Genomic DNA, 17412 nt, shown 5'->3' with positions numbered 1-17412 from the left:
TTCTGCATACGAAAAGGAGAACTTCAAATCTTATTTATGCTCGTTCTTTTAATTTTTTTAGAATAATTATTATTGGTACATAAAAATACCTGAAACCAATATTTTTAATATCAATGAAAGCAAGACACAAGTCATATTTTACTATTGCTTTTCGCACAGTTTAATTCTTAGAAAATTTTACCTTCATCTAGCTTCGAAATTCTATTATTGTCTATCATCGCTTCCATCGATCAGCGTTCCACATGAGCTACATGGTGTATGTCCAAGTACGTTAGATTCAAGTTTAAGGTCATGTTAAACTCACAGTCTGTCGTAATGCCGTAAGCGGGTACGTGTCTTAGGTGGCAAGTCAGGATCCAGTTGCATTATCATCAGCTAATACTATGTAAGTAGCCTGTTAATGTGTCTGTATGTTGGCAGCGCAATAGACTGCATTAATAACTCGGACAGCGCTGTGTAGCTGGTCGGGCTCGCAGTTGGAGGTGAATAGCCAGCAGTGATGGAGGTTGGAAGTTAGCGATGATGGAGGTTAGAGGTCTGAAGTGTTAGCGCGAGCGGACGGTCTGGACGTGTCCGTCATAGAGATTTAAAATTATTGACGATTATATAATTTTTTGGAACTGGATGTCACGGACGATAATACAATTTTTGAACTGGTTGTCACATGATTAAGGTAAAATTTGCTAAATACGTTGTTTGCTCTGCAACAAAATCTTTCCTTTGCTAACCACATGCCTATTAGTAGTCCGAGCCTACAGTAGTTAGACTCTTTTATTTAGCTGGCTGTATTGGTACTTGCTCTATCGCTGTTGTTCGTGTAATGAAGGTTTTTTTTAGGTAAGTGTCATATGAAATGTTACGGTATTGTTAGGATTTCTTCTAATTCAGGGCCATTCTTTTGTGTTAATTGTTTGAGCAGTGAGATTGCATTTGAATTTTATTTGTCAGGAATAATCCTGTGGGTCAGATATGAAATGATAAAGACAAGCAAAGAAGCAGTACGTTCAGTTTCAGTCAGCAGTTCGAGCAGGTTCACTTGCGTTCAATTTCCCTCAGCAGTATCAGAATTAAATTAAGAAGTTTCACCTTCTCAGTTATTTCGGTTCAAGTAAAAAATGTATTAAGACGTTTCAACTAGAGTCCCGTATTGGTAGACCACTTGGCGATTGTATGGGTTGATAATCCATGTAAACAAAACAACGAATCGAAAAAGAGCATTGTGATGGGGTATAAAGACAATCAGACAAGAGGTAACGGATATGGTACTCTTCATTCCAAGGTTTATTTTCAGCAGATATAATACAAACATATGCAATAATGCTTAGTAATGTTGTCAATAATTTTCTTCAAGCATTTTCGATTTTGATACATACTGAATAACAGAGTGTAGCTTATATTTGTTACCTGATACACAATTCGTCTTTTATACTGGGACACCAAGGTATTCGTAATCCATGCCAAGAATGTAGTAATTGAATGTGGTGTTGTAGGGTGCGACGGGAATATTGAAAGGTGAGTACTGAGGATAGGTGAGGGCCCCACCGTACCAGATCTCGAATATGAACCAGGAGGCCGTGTTGGTGGTGTAGCTCATGGGAATCCTCAGGAGCTGCAGGGGCTCCGCGACTTCTGTGTAGTTGTAGGAGGCGACCACCTTCCACTCCCCTCCGGGCGGCTGCTCGCTCATGGTGACCCTGATGTTCTGCGGCTCCGGACCGATCTCCAAGCTGGAGGAGTTGCGGATGTGTGAGCTGAGGTAGAGCGCGGTCACCTGGTAGACGTCGTTGTAGTAGTGCGGAGTATTGAAGATGCCGTGGCAGCACATCACCTCGCCCAGGTAGCTGTCCGGCTCCCGGAATAGCATCGTCACCTTGGGGTATGCGACTGGAAACAGACACAGAGGTGTATGGCGACATGTACAAAAGAAATTTATTGCTACAGACCATCTTTTATTGTACAGCAGAGAGTGCGCTGTGTTCAGACATCCACACATTCATTCACGCTTCGTGACGCCAAATCGTCATGAAGGACAACCTTCAGCGATTAGGAGCGAATTAAGTTAAACGTTAACAGGCAGGATCTATCACTGCTAGCTACTGCTGTAAAGTGTGCTGACGACAAATTGTGACAAGCACTAATCTATTCAAAATGTCATTTATTGTTAATTACCTCTAGATTACTTTAAACAGGTGTTTTAGAAGAAAAATAGGTTGTTTAGAAAAAGCTATAGCGTTTCCCATACCACTCAGCTGCTGCTATCATCTAATACTTTAAACAAAACATTTCTCTAATTTTACGCAGACCACTATCACCTCTCTGTACACTGGCGAAACTACGATCTATCCAACACAAATATTACAACTGCGCAAGTATTGTGATGAAACGTAATATAAGGGGTTAATCAGGTCGCCAGTTGCGTCTCGGTTCTGGATCAGAGTACAGGAGCATAAGTGCAAAGATCGTTATATAACAAATATCTGATCAAGCAAACGAACGAGAGGAGAATGCTCGTTTTCTTCTCTAAATTCTTAGTGTAACTGATCGTTAAGCTTGGCCACTATGCAGAGCGATAACGCTGTCGCAGTGACAACAAGAAGCTCAGATGTGGACCATATTTATTACTAGTGGGTCGCCTAACCATGGAAATGTAGGGCTTATTTCAATAGTGGCACAAGTCCACTTCTGTTCATTCTGAGATACAGAGTCATAAAGTTATATGAGCGCTGAAAAATCTACAGTTCAGATACCAGAAATACTCAATTATATATAAAAAGTATATAAAAGTATATATAAAATCTGCAGTTGAGTATATATACTTGAATATTTCTGGTATCTCAACTGCACATTTTTCAGCGCTCATTTAACTTTAGGACTCTGTATCTCAGAATGAACAGAAAAGGACTTGTACCACTATTGAAATAAGCCCTTCATATAAGGGATCTTGGGATCTAACTAAAGCCTCTGATTAATAGACGCTGATTTTCTCTCATAAGTGACAAAATTCACGACAAAAATTGACAGAAAACTCAAATCAAATGATCAAATGGCGCTAATGCTGTGAGGTAGTGACAAAAATTGTGGGAGATTGGTAGGAGACAATGCAACAAGATCTACCCACGGGGCACATCGCCAAAAACAAAGTTAAAACTACAACATGATGCCACAAATTACAACGAAAGTAATAACACAAGTTACATGTCACAACAAGCAAGTAATGAACCGCTGAGAATATGGACCATGCCATCACAGTTGTGACTCTTGTGAGCTTCACAGGAGGCAGCGGTCAATTGCCCACTAAACATAGGTCTCCGTCCACAATGTCCTAAAAAAACTCTTTATAAAGACGACAACTCAATGTTGTTGCCAATGCGACAAATCACAATATCGCTTATGTCATAGAATAACGGGGGAATCCTGCAGAAATTTCGCACTCCTAGTGCTCAGAACACACTTTAACAAATAAGAGGTTGGTACAGGAACGGATCAGCGGCTCATCGACTGCTCGGCTTCTTTGCACGAAGGTCAAAGGCAGGGTGACTTAGTGCGATCAGGTACACCAAAATTTGGAGCGAAAGCAGCGGACCTTCCCACACTGGTCGAAATCAGTGTCCTGTCTCTTCTTTTCATGAAACTTCCTGGCAGATTAAAACTGTGTGCCGCACCGAGACTCGAACTTGGGACTTTTGCCTTTCGGGGGCAAGTGCTCTAACATCTGACCTACCCAAGCGCGGCTCACGCCCCGTCCTCACAGCTTCACTTCCGCCAGTACCTCGTCTCCTACTTTCCAAACTCTCCTGCGAAACTTGCAGAACTAGCACTCATGGAAGAAAGGATATTGCGGAGACATGGCTTAGCCACAGCCTGGGGCATGTTTCCTTAATGAGATTTTCACTCTGCAGCGGAGTGTGGGCTGATATGAAACTTCCTGATAGATTAAAACTGTGTGCCGGACCGAGACTCGAACTCGGGACCTTTGCCTTTCGCGAGCAAGTACTCTAACTTCTGAGCTACCCAAGCTCGCCTCACGCCTGATGTCCAAACAGAATAGGAACGGCAGTGGCGACATGTCGCCTTCCACTCAGCGCAAGGAGAGTCGCCAGCTCGGTCCACAAAAGCAACAAGCAGGCTGCAGCCATACTTACTCGAAAGCTGCCCAGTTCCCAGGGGACGTTCGCCCTTTCTAATGAGATTCATGATCGCCTCTTGTTGACAAAGAGGACACACAGACCAATCCGCGAGTGGTGACGGTCAGAAAAACGCCAAATTTCCTCCTATTAAATATGCCCAGTACACTATAAACGAAAGTAGCTACGAAATGCAGGGAAAAAAAATTATTGCTTAGCGTAAAGTGGCAGTAATGTCTCAAGGCATTCTCTTATTTTGTTTGTAAATACACACATCAAAAACGTTTTGATCACCCCTGTTCCCAAGACTCCTGAAGACAGACGTTGACTGTGGATATCCTTGACTGTTCAGAGATGTCACTAAAGCCGGCCAAAGATGTAAACAACCATGCATGAACAGCGCCTATTAGACGGAGGAGGTACACGGCTCGTGTTGTCTGTCGTACAATACAGCGGTTCGATCGCGTCCGCATTCTTACTTTGTGCCACGATAGGCTCTCAACAAGGCAAGTGTTCAGGCGTCTCGGAGTGAACCAAAGCGATGTTGTTCGGACATAGAGGGGAATCACAGACACATCAACTGTCGATGACATAGGCTGCCAAAGGGCTACTACTGCAATGATGACCGCTACCTATGGATTATGGCTCGAGGAAACCTGACAGCAAGGCCACCATGTTGAATAGTGCTTTTCGTGCAGCCACAGTATGTCGTGTTACGACTCAAACTGTGATCAATAGGCTACATGATGCGCAACTTCACTTCCGACGTCCATGACGAGGTCCATCTTTGCTACCACAACACCATGCAGCGCGATGCGGGCCCAACAACAGGCCGAATGGACCGATTAGGCTTGGCATCACGTTCTCTTCAGCGATGAGTGTCGCATATGCCTTCAAGCAGACAATCACCGGAGATGTTTTTGGAGGCAACCTGGTCTGGCTGAACGCCTTAGCCACACTGTCCAGCGAGGTCTAGCAAGCTGGAGGTTCACTGCTGCTTTGGGGTGGCATTATGTGGGGCCGACGTACGCTGCTGGTGATCATGGAAGGCTCCATAACGGTTGTACGATACGTGAAAGCCATCCTCCGACCAATAGTGCAACCATGTCGGCAGTATATTGGGGAGGCATTCGTCTTCATGGACTACAATTCACGTCCCCATCGTGCACGTCTTGTGAATGACTTCCTCCAGGAGAACGGCATCATTAGACCAGAGCGGCCAGCATGTTCTCCAGACAAGAACCCTATCGAACATGCCTGAGAGGTATTGAAAAGGGCTGTTTATGGACGACGTGACCCACCAAACACTGCACCGAATCGCCGTTGAGGAGTGCGACAATCCGTACAACTTGCGGATAGTATGCCATGACGAATACAGGCATGCATCAACGCAAGAGGACGTGTTACTGGGTATCAGAAGTGCAGATGTGTACAGCAATCTGGACCACCACCTCTGAGGGTCTCGCTGTGTGGTGGTACAAGAAGCAATGTGTGATTTTCATGAGGAGTAAAAAGGGCGGAAATGATGTTTATGTTGATCTCTATTCCAATTTCTGTACAGGTTCCGGAACACTCGGAACCGAGTTGATGCAAAACTTTTTTGATGTGTGTAGTTGAGGATAACCAGTGTCCTACATGTTCTCCACTGGCAACCTGTTATACACTTTGCATGAGTATCCTCAATCCTAGAGGTTGACATATGGTCTACACAGAAATTATTTCTACTTCTATTATTGTTATTGTGAATTCATGAATTCATCCTAAAGTCACTCCTGTTATTAACCAATAATACTTTTACGGAATAATTGTACTGACTGACGCACCCCTACGTCCCTGAAGACGTTTCTACACGGTGTTCGGTTATCAGTTTGATGCAATATTCGTACTGCACGATTCTATAGAATGGCCACTTTTCCACCTTAGTTGCAATGCCCCATAACATTATACCATAGGGCATAATTGAATGGAAATTTGGAAAATACGCAAGCATTCCTGTTTGTCAACACTCTCAGACAGCTGTCAATGTGCAAAAGGCCTAGCAGTTTGTTATACACCTAGATGCCCAGGAACTTCATAAGTGGAGTGTCATCCAGTGTATGCCGATTGATCTCTACCAGTGGTACCTGTAAGTGATCTTTACTCGTCTGGAATTGCACATTAATACTGTGTGCAGAATCTTGACTCGATACTGGAATCTCGCTTTCCGCAATAAATCTTCCACAGAACTCCTATACAGTGCATACTCCGCTGTGGAGTGCAGTATCGACGATATTCTACCCTCCGTTTTGTTGCCCTTCATGACAAGCCATCCTGGACTTACATTTCAGAAAGGTGTTGCCCACCCCCACACAGCGAGGGTTCCTACTCTTTGTCCTCGTGCTTGCCAAACCCTGCCTTGGTCAGCGGTGTGGCCAGATCTCCACCCCACCCCCCACCCCCACCCCCCGCTACTGAGAAGTTTTTATTGACAGGGACCTACAACTAGCTAGTGATTTCGACAATCTAACGAGCCAATTGGGGAGAATTTGCCACGATAACCCTCAGGAGGACACCCAACGAGTTTATCAGTCAGTGCCAAGCCGAGTAAGTGCTTGCTCAAAAGCCAAAAGAGAACCAACGCGTTATTGTCTTGCTCAGTTTTTGAAGATCTCCCTCATGAATACTCGTGAATAAATCATTCCAATTTTCGCAAATTGTTATCAGTTATTTGTCTGTACACGTACGTTACATCTGCTGATTTCCGTCCCATTTGGATACTTTCTTCGTAGTACGCTTTTTTTTCTAACAGTTTATATTATGGCTAAAACTAAGAAGCGGTACGAAGTTGATTCGTAGACGTCAAATTTGTGTTGGAAAAACATTTGGAAGACCTAAATTTGTTGGTTGTTCATTGTATCTGTAACTAAAATCGTAAACAAATGATATGAAGAAACAAGCAGTATTGGTTCAGTGTTAAATTTTTTTAATATTTCCGAATGACGCCTTTCACCTTTATTTAGACGTCCTCGGATTGGCTTATATTTAGTAGCGATGCGTACGTGGGATACTGCTCATAAAACATCCAAGCAATTAAATGCCAATTGTCGAAGCTTTAAAAACACCGTGCGGTGTCCCTATTACGGCACGTCGTGCGGTCGAATGCAAACCGAATGGGATCAGACTTATGGTAAGGCTTTGCATCATAAGCATGCCGGAGGTGTAGTGCATATTCTCGTTGCATTGGACTGCGCGGCACGCCGTAATAAAGTGCAATGCAATGTTTTTACAGCTTTGACAAGAGGCATTTATCTGCTGGGATATTTTATGAGCGGTGTCCCATGTACCCATCGCTACCAAATATCAGGCAGTCAGAAGATGCCTGAATAAAGGTGAAACACGTCGTTGGGAAACAACAAAAATTTTTAACGGTGTAACGAAGATTGCTTATTTCTTTGTACCATGCATACTGATGGCTGTACCAATCCCATTATGAACTGGAAAAAGTATACAAATTGTGTTTGTAGTCCTCATTAAATATATGTTATAGTAGATTCAGACGTGTGCTACTTGGATCATATATGCTATACCTCACAGAGAAAGTGGGACAGAGGAACTTACGTGGGAATTACTGGATAAAGTTTTAGAAACGGTATTCCATAAAACATATGTGACTATTCTATAACTCGCCTGCGTAAGAGAAATTAGGCAGAGAGGCTTCTGTACCCCGATGGAGTAGCTAATATTGAGTCGAATCGAACTCTGCCACGCACTGTATAGTAATAATGATTTCGCATGGCTCTATGGCCTGTGCAAGTCTTTCAACTGGACGTCACTTGCGAGACATACGTCTCGCTAACCTACCCCTCTAAACTTAAAGGAGAAAGGGGACCTACAGCTTAACGTGGAATGCTGATCGCACTTTGTCCCTGGCGAATCTTCGCAACACCGACAGGTAAAGACTAGGTTAAAAACCAGACTGAAAAATTTCCGGTGTTCGGTGTGGCGACTTCTCGTTTTCCAGGCACGCGTTTCAGCACTAGACCACCAGGCTCGCCACTATACACCGGTTTGCAGGGTAAAGATGTAGAGGTTCAAGTTGAAATTCTGACCGACTACACAGCCTAGTATAAGGAGAAAAAAAATAATAAAAATTACTGCCTCCTGTGACAGGCAGCACAATGCGGGGGGATGCAAGCAAACGGCGCTCTTACCGGCACATCCTGTTAGCAGGAGCAGACACACGGCCTGTTTTATCATGATGAACGTCTCTGAATACCTTCTGTAGTCGCCACAGGAATACTGATGCCCAGCTGTACGCTTTCCAATGCTTTATATATCCGACAATAGCCCGGTCTCTGCACCGATGATAGAGTTGCCATGGAAAAATACCAAGGTCATTTTCTCAGCCAAGTACAAGAGACACAAGAAGAATAAATGTAGCGATAAATTTAGTGAAGGAGGGGATGTGACGTGACAGTAGCCTATCATTTCATCATCTTTCGGGAGTGCATTAGCGATAGTGTTATTCCTTCTTCAGATATTTCGGGTGATGACTTTACAGTCGTCTTCAATTTGAGTGGCCGCCAGGATTTATTTTCACTTAACGTAATACTGTGGAGTAAACTCGCGTGCGTCAGAGGTAGCACTGTCGGGAGAATGAGTGTCAGTCATAGATAAAACTTAATGCGTCTAAGAGAAAAACAAACCTGGCACAGCGTCAACAAAAGCACAGAGATTACCCATTAAGTGGCTAACTGTTAAAATGGATGACATTGTGATAATCTGAGAGTCTGAGAGTTGTAGACGTAAAATGAGTGGTTTTTCAGTGTTTGTCGAGCTGGAAACTCTTATTCGTTGCTTCCATCTTCACAGCCATTAATATATGGAGACATACACGTACTCAGTTTAACAAGATTTGTTCACTTCATTAATCAGATTCTCACTTGATAACCAAAAGGCAAAAGAACTGTCAAAACTACAGCTAAGAGTAAAAACGCTACAACTCCCCCCCCCCCCCCCACACACACACACACAATCAAGCGCTAGAGTGGAGTTCCTGGGGATGGGCGAGTATGTACGTCGTTCCCACTGGCCCGCCGGTCTCTTCGGCACTTCCTGCGGGGTCGTTTCCTGAATCGACGCTGATGCTCTGACCAGCATCACTGTCTGGTTGAATCTAAGTAGCTGGTGTAGTGTCCAGCGTATCTACTTTTTGTCCACGTACATCTGGAGTTAGAAAATACACTGCTTTTATCCGTTCCGTTGACACAGTCATTTACTTGTCGTTTTATATTATTTTTGCGGTACATTTCTCACGTTTTAGCGTCTGGGAACGTCCGGAGTATCGTGGTTGCAACGAAGGGAGAACCACGTCCTCTCGCAATATCATGTGTGAGCGTGTCTAAAGGTCGTGGTGGAAGAACACTCTTCGATCTCCGTGTCGAGGCGTTGATGAGGGGCGCAGATTAGCTACTGGCAGGTTGACTTGTACCAGCATACACTGAGGTGACATAAGCCATGGGATAGCAGCAAGCAGATATACAGCAAGCAGATATACAGATGCCGGTATTATCACTTACTCAAGGTGTAAACGTGTGTTGGCAGAGGTGTCATTTGTACTCTGGTGATCCACGTGAAATAGTCTCCGACATGACTATGGTCTTACGGCTACGCATGGGACATTCTATTTCGAGATCCACATTGTCAGGACAAGGCCGAGAATATAAAATTTTAGGTATTACATTTCGCCTTGGACAACGCAGTAGCCGATGGCCTTCTCTTAACGATCGAGAGCAGTGGCGTTTGCAGAGAGTTGTCAGTGCTAACAGACACGCGTCATTGCGTGGAATGGCTGCAGAAATCGGAGTGGGACGTACGGTGATCGTATCCACTAGGACAGTACGGCGAAATTTGGCGTTAATGGGCTACAGCAGAACACGACCGATGCGAGTGCCTTTGCTAACAGCACGACATCGCCTTCAGCGCATCTCCTGGACTCGTGACTATACCGGTTGGATCCTATACTATCGCAAAACCGTGCCCAGACCAGATGAGACCCTATTTCAGTTGGTAAGAGCTGATGGTAGGTACCGACCCCACGAAGCCATGGACCCAAGTTGCCAACAAGGAATCACTGAATGGTAATGGTTATGTTCGGCTACTTGGAGACCATTTGCAGCCATTCATAGACATCATGTTCCCAAACAATGATGGAACTTTTGTGAAGGACAGTGCATCATTAAGAGGCAAGAATTGTTCACGATTAATTTGAAGAACATTCTGGACAGTTCGAGCGAATCATTGAGCCACCTAGATCTCCAAATATTAATGCCATCGAACATTTATGGGACATAGATGCCATGATAGTTCGTGCACAAAATCGCGCATGCGTAATACTTTCGCGATTATGGACGGCTGTATAGGCAGCTTGGGTCAATATTTCTACAGGGGACTTCCAACGACTTGTTTAGTCAATGCCACGTCAAGCTTCTGCACTACACCTGCGAAAGGAGTTTCAACGCGATATTAGGAGGTATCCTATGACTATTGTCACCTCAGTGTATATAGTAGCTCTGTCTCCGATTGATGAAAAATACTCCGACGGCAGGAGCAATGTCTTTCTGCAGTTGATGATCCAAGGTCTGGGTTATGGGCTGTCTGGAGGGCCAGCAAAACCAGTGGTAGCACAGCTGTGCAGCTATTCTCATGGCACATAGATGAAGCTTTGTATGCCGGCGATCTATCATCCCATTTTCAATAAGCTCCATGGTGTACGTCCTTCCAGCGACGTCTACGGGACGAGGTCCTTCTTACTCGTCTTTGTATAGGCCACAGTCCTATGACACATGGCTTCTTACTCCGGCTAGAGGACCCTCCAATATGTGGTGCTTGTGAGGTACAAATAACTGTGTGTCACATTTTATTGGACCGTATTTAGCTTTCCTACTGGATTTGCCGACAGATTCGCCTTCCATTTTAAGTAGCGTTCACACGAATGTGGTTCGAGTTTTAAAGTTCTGTGACCTGTCCATTATTTTTCTCAGAGTTTTAGGGGAACGATTTGAAGGTGTTCGCAGGGTGACTGGCGTATCCATGTGGACAACCATTCAGATTTCCCTGTGTCTTTCTATTAGGTTCTCTGTCGTTTTACTTCAGTTTTAATCTCCTGGAAAACACATTTTAGTCTTTATTCGTTGTTTCAGGGTCTGTATTAGCACTTGCTATTTTATCCAAATGTGTGTAAGGGACTGATAACCTCACCATTAGGAGTCCGTAAGCTCCAAACACAAACATACACAAACACACACACACACACACACACACACACACAGCGCATCCCATTGTTTGCGTGTTGCTAGGTGGTGGTATGATAATGCTGGGACCCACACCCTCTAGACAGTTCCAGAAATAGTGACGACTCAAATTGATCATCCTAGTTCGTGGTAACATGAGACAGACAGCCAAAACGAGAAACCCACACTTTTAGGAAGGCGTTTGCTGTTATTTCTACTGATATTCCAGCAACTGCTGTTGCCTCCGCCCAATGTATATAACTCCGAGCAGATGGAGGCCCACCACGCCCACACCGGCATGATGGCCAACACAAAAGGTCTACCACCATCTCTGCATATTTGTTAGTTTTCACTAAGTATGGTCTCGCTGGATGTGGGTACTGCGATGTTTGCCGACGTCTAGTTATAATTAACACGCGTTCATCTAGAGAATGATTGTGTGTACAGCTGTAAATATGTAGCGATGTCCCTACGATGGCGGACATGGGTCTACGAGGAGTATGTAAACGTGAGAAAAACTATTTGTTGTCTCAGTAAATTCTTCCGCAAGCTTGAATACTTGCCTGACAACTTTGCACTGTTGACATGCAACACACACTCTAGACAGTCTTTTTTAAAACTGGGTCACCCAAATTTTTCGATAATGATTTTAATGGTGGCTTTTGCAGTGGAATGGATGAGGTTGCGAACACTGCCAAAAAACCGCTCTTTATAGTGTTCCAGGCAGGTATGATCTAGGTGAGAGTCTAGACACGTCAGACCAAATACGAGTAAGGTCCTGTGCACCTGACAACCACACTTGTTTGCGCTGAAGAGCTGTTGTACAGTCGTGCAAATTTTGTTGCAGTTGCTCGTTCGTAGCTTGTGCTACCCTAAGCTGATGGTAGTTTAATGCAAAAGAAATTTCGCCGACTCTGAGAAAAAAATCAGTCACTACATTTTCTGCCATCCGGTGTGCACTATGTACGAGTATGTTGTGAATTGCCCAGTAAACTCCAGCTGTCAGAAATGCCACGCCAACGATCTTTCTTGATCTTGTTAACGGTGATTGGCTTATGATCTGCGTAAATTGTAGACGGCCTAGCATCGACGTAAGACAGAAATGTCGCACGGCGGCCAGCAGCTCTCGATCGTACTCGCTGCAAATAGTTTGGGCCTCCGTCAACTTACGGGATAAAACAAAACCACGAAGTTTTCCCACTATTCTCGACACTTTGGTAGAGAACTGGCCTGAACGTATGAAAGCATGCTGGCTGGCATCCATCACTAGCGCTAATGGCGCACGATGGACCTGTTACAATAAGAGGATCGCTTTTTGCTAAGCAGACCTAATCTTCCAGGTGATACGTCAATCACACGTGGACTTTACAGTCCAGGTGGCCGTGACAAAAAGTTCAGTTGTTTTATGCTACTTCGTATTTTAATGGTTGTTGACGACTTAACGAACAAAAGCAGATTATCTTATACACTACAGGCCATTAAAATTGCTACACCAAGACGATGATGTGCAACAGACGCGAAATTTAACCGATAGCAAGAAGATACTGTGATATGCGAATGATTAGCTTTTCAGAGCATCCACACAAGGTTGGTCGTTACATTTCAGATGTGTTACGACCCGTGGCTCTACCCTTCATTCGATCCCTGCGAAACCCTACATTTCAGCAGGGTAGTGCACGACCGCATGTTGCAGGTCCTGTACGGGCCTTTCTGGATATAGAAAATGTTCTACTGCTGCCCTGGCCAGCACATTCTCCAGATCTCTCACCAACTGGAAACGTTTGGTCAATGGTGGCCGAGCAACTGGCTCGTCACAATACGCCGGTCACTACCTATGATGAACTGTGGTATCGTGTTGAAGCTGTACCTGTACACGCCATCCAAGCTATGCTTGACTCACTGCCCAGGTATATCAAGGCAGTTATTACGGCCAGAGGTGGTTGTTCTGGTTACTGATTTCTCAGGATCTATGCACCCAAATTGCGTGAAAATGTAATCACATGTCAGTTCTAGTATAATATATTTGTCCAATGAATACCAGTTTATCATCTGCATTTCTTCTTGTTGTAGCAATTTTAATGGCCGGTAGTGCAGTTGGGATTCTTGGACATGTGTTGCCTGTGCACTAACTAATGCTTCGTAAAATTAAATGTCCAGAAACTACCTTACACTTCATAAAATATTTGTATGCATTATTAGAAATATAAACTATTTGTAAACAAAGTCAGTATGCCCATAGTTGTGACTAAGGCCGTCAGAAACATTATGAGGATGTCAAAAAATATATATGATGCAACCATTTTATATTCTCTGAAACCTTCGTCTTTTGCTTTGTTTCTCACTAAAGCATTAAAAAAAACTGAAAATAGAATTTTTTTGGGATCCAGGCAGCCAGCAATGGTGAAAGTGAAAATATGCATGTGATGCATACTCCTTTTTATTCTAAGGGTTTTTTATTTGCATAATACTTCTTTAAAAAACTAAAATCTATAATGGTACTTATCAGAATAAATAAACATTTTTGATCCTATACCCACTAGAAGGGTTCTCACCATCACTGATTGAATGACAATGTCCTTTGTTGAAATCGGTCCGAGCGAGATGGTGCAGTGGGTAGCACACTGAACTCCCATTCGGGAGGAGGACAATTCAAACCCACATCCGGCCATCCTGATTTAGGTTTCCCGTAATTTCCCTAAATCGCTTCAGGCAAATGCCGGGATGGTTCCTTTGAAAGGGCGCGGCCTGCTTTTTTCCTCATCCTTCCCTAATCTGAGCCTGAGCTTCGTCTCTAATGACCACGTTGTCGACAGGACGTTAAATTCTAATCTTCTCTTCCCTCCTCTTATTGAAATAGCTATTTAGTCCCCATCGAACCAGTGGCATTCATACAAATTATTAACTTCTCGTCATCTTTTATTTAATGGTGGTTGGAGTGTCATGTTTCCAACTTAGCATATCTCCATTTGCGCTAACGACCTTGCCACAGTGATGGCATCAGATCACCAAGTTCCAGGTGCAGTAAGGGTGGGCTAGCACTTGCATGGGTCACCGTCTGGGTCTACTGAGCGCTGTTGGCAAGCTGGGTGCTCTCAGCCTTTTCGAGACCAAGTGAGGAGCTACTTGATTGAGGAGTGACGCCTATAGGCAGGGGATGACATGGCGGTCGGTTGGTAACACTGTGCCTTACGACGCCTGTTAAGTTAGTCATTTCTTCACACGCAGCTTTTAAATTTTTTGTAGAACAATTTTTTTTTCCAGAGTTAGAAATTTGAAGTATCAACATTCTTGGATTGTAATTTTGGAACTATCGTCTCTACTTATAAAATTGCACGTTCTTGACGAAGTTCAAGAGAAGTAGGCTATGGGCTGGCATGACACCACATTAGACAAGCAGGGCCAACCACACCATAAGACTTATCCAGAGATGTCGTCTTGGCCGTTAGGAGGAAGAAGGTCACAACCACTTTACGTTCCTTCACTGTTGCAATTTTTGAAGAAGCATTTTCCACATGCGACAGAAGTCCATTGATTTTACACCTCTTTCTTCTTGCTATTCCTTTGATTGGTCTGGCGTTTTCGTTTGATGTTTTGTACATCCATTTTTACTGAATACCTCCTCCAAGTGTTCCACTTCACCCTATAATCTCTCAGCATTGGACGTTACATGAGTTTTAAGTAAAGTAATAGTTTGCAGAGGCTGCGAATACGCCTGTAAGTATAAATCAGTATGGGTGAAAAAAATAATATTATCCCGCGTACATGCCCGAAAGATGACCGAATATTCTATCTTCTTTGAAAACTTGTGAAGTACAAAACAACAACGAAATTGGAAATTTGTGGTAAGCTCCTATGGGACCAAGCTGCTGAGGTCATCGGTCCCTAGGCTTACACAATACTTAATCTAATGTAAACTAACTTACGCTAAGAACAACATACACACCCATGCCCGAAGGAGGACTCGAACCTCCTACAGGGGGAGCCGCGCGAACCGTGGCAAGGTGCCATAGACCGCACGGCTACCCCGCGCGGCTACATAATAATAAGTGAAGGGGATGTGTATTTAGATTAGTAACCGTAACCGTTTCTGTGTAGTTATGAAGAAAGAATAGTTTACTTAGTTCTTTCCGGGATAAACTACAACCGTAATTTTACAACTACAACTGCAATTTTTTACATAAAACATTATTTAGTTTATCATGCAGGTGATGTTCTTAAACCAACTGTACATGAATCAAATTTTTATCAACACTGATTAAGGGACTAGAAACGTTCAGAGATTTGGGGATAAATGCAACTCGCTGTACACAATTGGCAATGTTGAGATGGGCTTTCTGGTGGTGGCACCTTCATTTGAGACAATAAAATTAGTATTACGTTGGATTAATATAGCTCGCTGACATCTTTTCCAACAACAAGATTTAATATCTGCATGTTCTGTGACTGACGACCCTCACACACAGGAATGCAAAGTTCGTTCTGCAAGATAAATCTTAATCTTTCCAGATATGAGCCATGTAAACACACACAAAAAATGTTTGCTGCTACTAATCCCATACTTTTTATCTAAATCGGCAGCGAACCGCTTTGTGACACGAAAGAAAGACGTGTTTTTCGTGAAATATAAAACTTCAAAGTGGTCCAGCTATAGGGGTTGGCGTCAGAAGATCATGTAAGACGTCACTGCTTGCCTGTAATCGATTGCAGAGTCGAGATATTACCTCAGTCAATGCCCTTGTCCTCAAATACTTCAATAAGTGTTTTAGAGGAAAACACTGAAAATAAAGTGCTAATAACAAAACAAGGGAACATTTTTTTTATGTGTATTTGTGTTAAACCATAGATTATTACGGTTAGCGTTCGTGGAGTCGTAGCGCTTGTTCCGTTCACAGCAACCGTCTACCGTCATGGTGTGAGGTCTGAAGATGATCTAAAACAGACCGAAATTGTTACCTCATATAAAAGGAGTTTCTTCCGATTGTGTCTGTTTATGTTCTTTTTAGATAAAAATTTGTTCTGTAACATTACAATACAAATAATGATGTAATTTACAGGCCCCTGACGCCTCCATTGACCAACTTCCGAAAATTTTCCGATTGGAACTATGGTGCCAAGGCTCTCTAAAACAAAGTTTACAGTTTGTACCTCGTTTTAACTACCACGATGGAATGAAGAGCCAAAGAATCTGCTATACCTGCCTAATATCGTGTACGGCCCCAGCGAGCACGCAGAGGTACCGCAACACGACGTGGCAAGGACTGGACTAATGTCTGAATTGACACCATGAATCCTGCAGGGCTGTCCATAAATAAGAGTACGACGGGGTGGAGCACTCTTCTGAGCAGCACGTTGCAAGGCATCCTAGATATGCTCAATAATGTACATCTCTTGGGAATTTGGTGGCCATCGGAAGTGTTTAAAATCCGAAGACTGTTCCTGGAGCCATTCTGTAGCAATTCTGGACGTGAGGGGTGTCACATTGTCCTGCTGGAATTACCTGAATCCGTCGGTATCCACAATTGACTTGAAGGGCTGCAGGTGCTCATACAGGAGTTTTACGCACGTATCACCTGTCAGAGTCTTATTTAGACGTATCAGAGATCCTATATCACTCCAACTGCACATGCCCTACACCATTATAGAGCCTTCACCAGCCTAAACAGTCCCGTGCTGACATGCAGGTCCATGGGTTCATGAAGTTGTCTCCATATCCGTAGACGTCCATCCACTAGATACAATTTGAAACGAGACTCGTCCGACCAGACAACGTGTTTCCAGTCATCAACAGTCCAATGTCGGTGTTGACGGGCCCAGTCGAGCTGTAGAGCTTTGTGTTGTGCTGTGATCAAGGGTGCACGAGTGGACCTTCGGCTCCGAAAGCCCCTACCGATAATGTTTCGTTGATTGGTTCGCACGCTGACACTTGTTGATGGCCCAGCATTGAAACCTACAGCAAGTTGCGGAAGGGTTGCACTTCTGTCACGTTGAACGATTCTCTTCAGTCGTCGTTGGTCACG

General features: G+C 43.8%; 1 protein-coding gene across 1 annotated transcript; it reads right to left on the bottom strand.

The window, feature by feature from the left end:
* Positions 1-1273: 1273 nt before the first annotated feature.
* On the bottom strand, positions 1274-8392 carry LOC124777835. The gene is made up of 2 exons (XM_047253364.1): positions 8315-8392; positions 1274-1884 (listed from the first exon to the last, which is right to left on the bottom strand). The coding sequence occupies exons 1-2, from the start codon at positions 8358-8360 to the stop codon at positions 1424-1426; spliced, it is 507 nt and encodes a 168-aa protein (XP_047109320.1). The 5' UTR covers positions 8361-8392; the 3' UTR covers positions 1274-1423.
* Between the last annotated feature and the right edge of the window lie 9020 nt (positions 8393-17412).

This window comes from Schistocerca piceifrons, chromosome 2 (genome assembly GCF_021461385.2).
Source record: "Schistocerca piceifrons isolate TAMUIC-IGC-003096 chromosome 2, iqSchPice1.1, whole genome shotgun sequence".
NCBI lineage: Eukaryota > Metazoa > Arthropoda > Insecta > Orthoptera > Acrididae > Schistocerca > Schistocerca piceifrons.
Note: the sequence above shows the minus strand (reverse complement) of the source record. Positions and strands in the feature narration are given on the sequence as shown.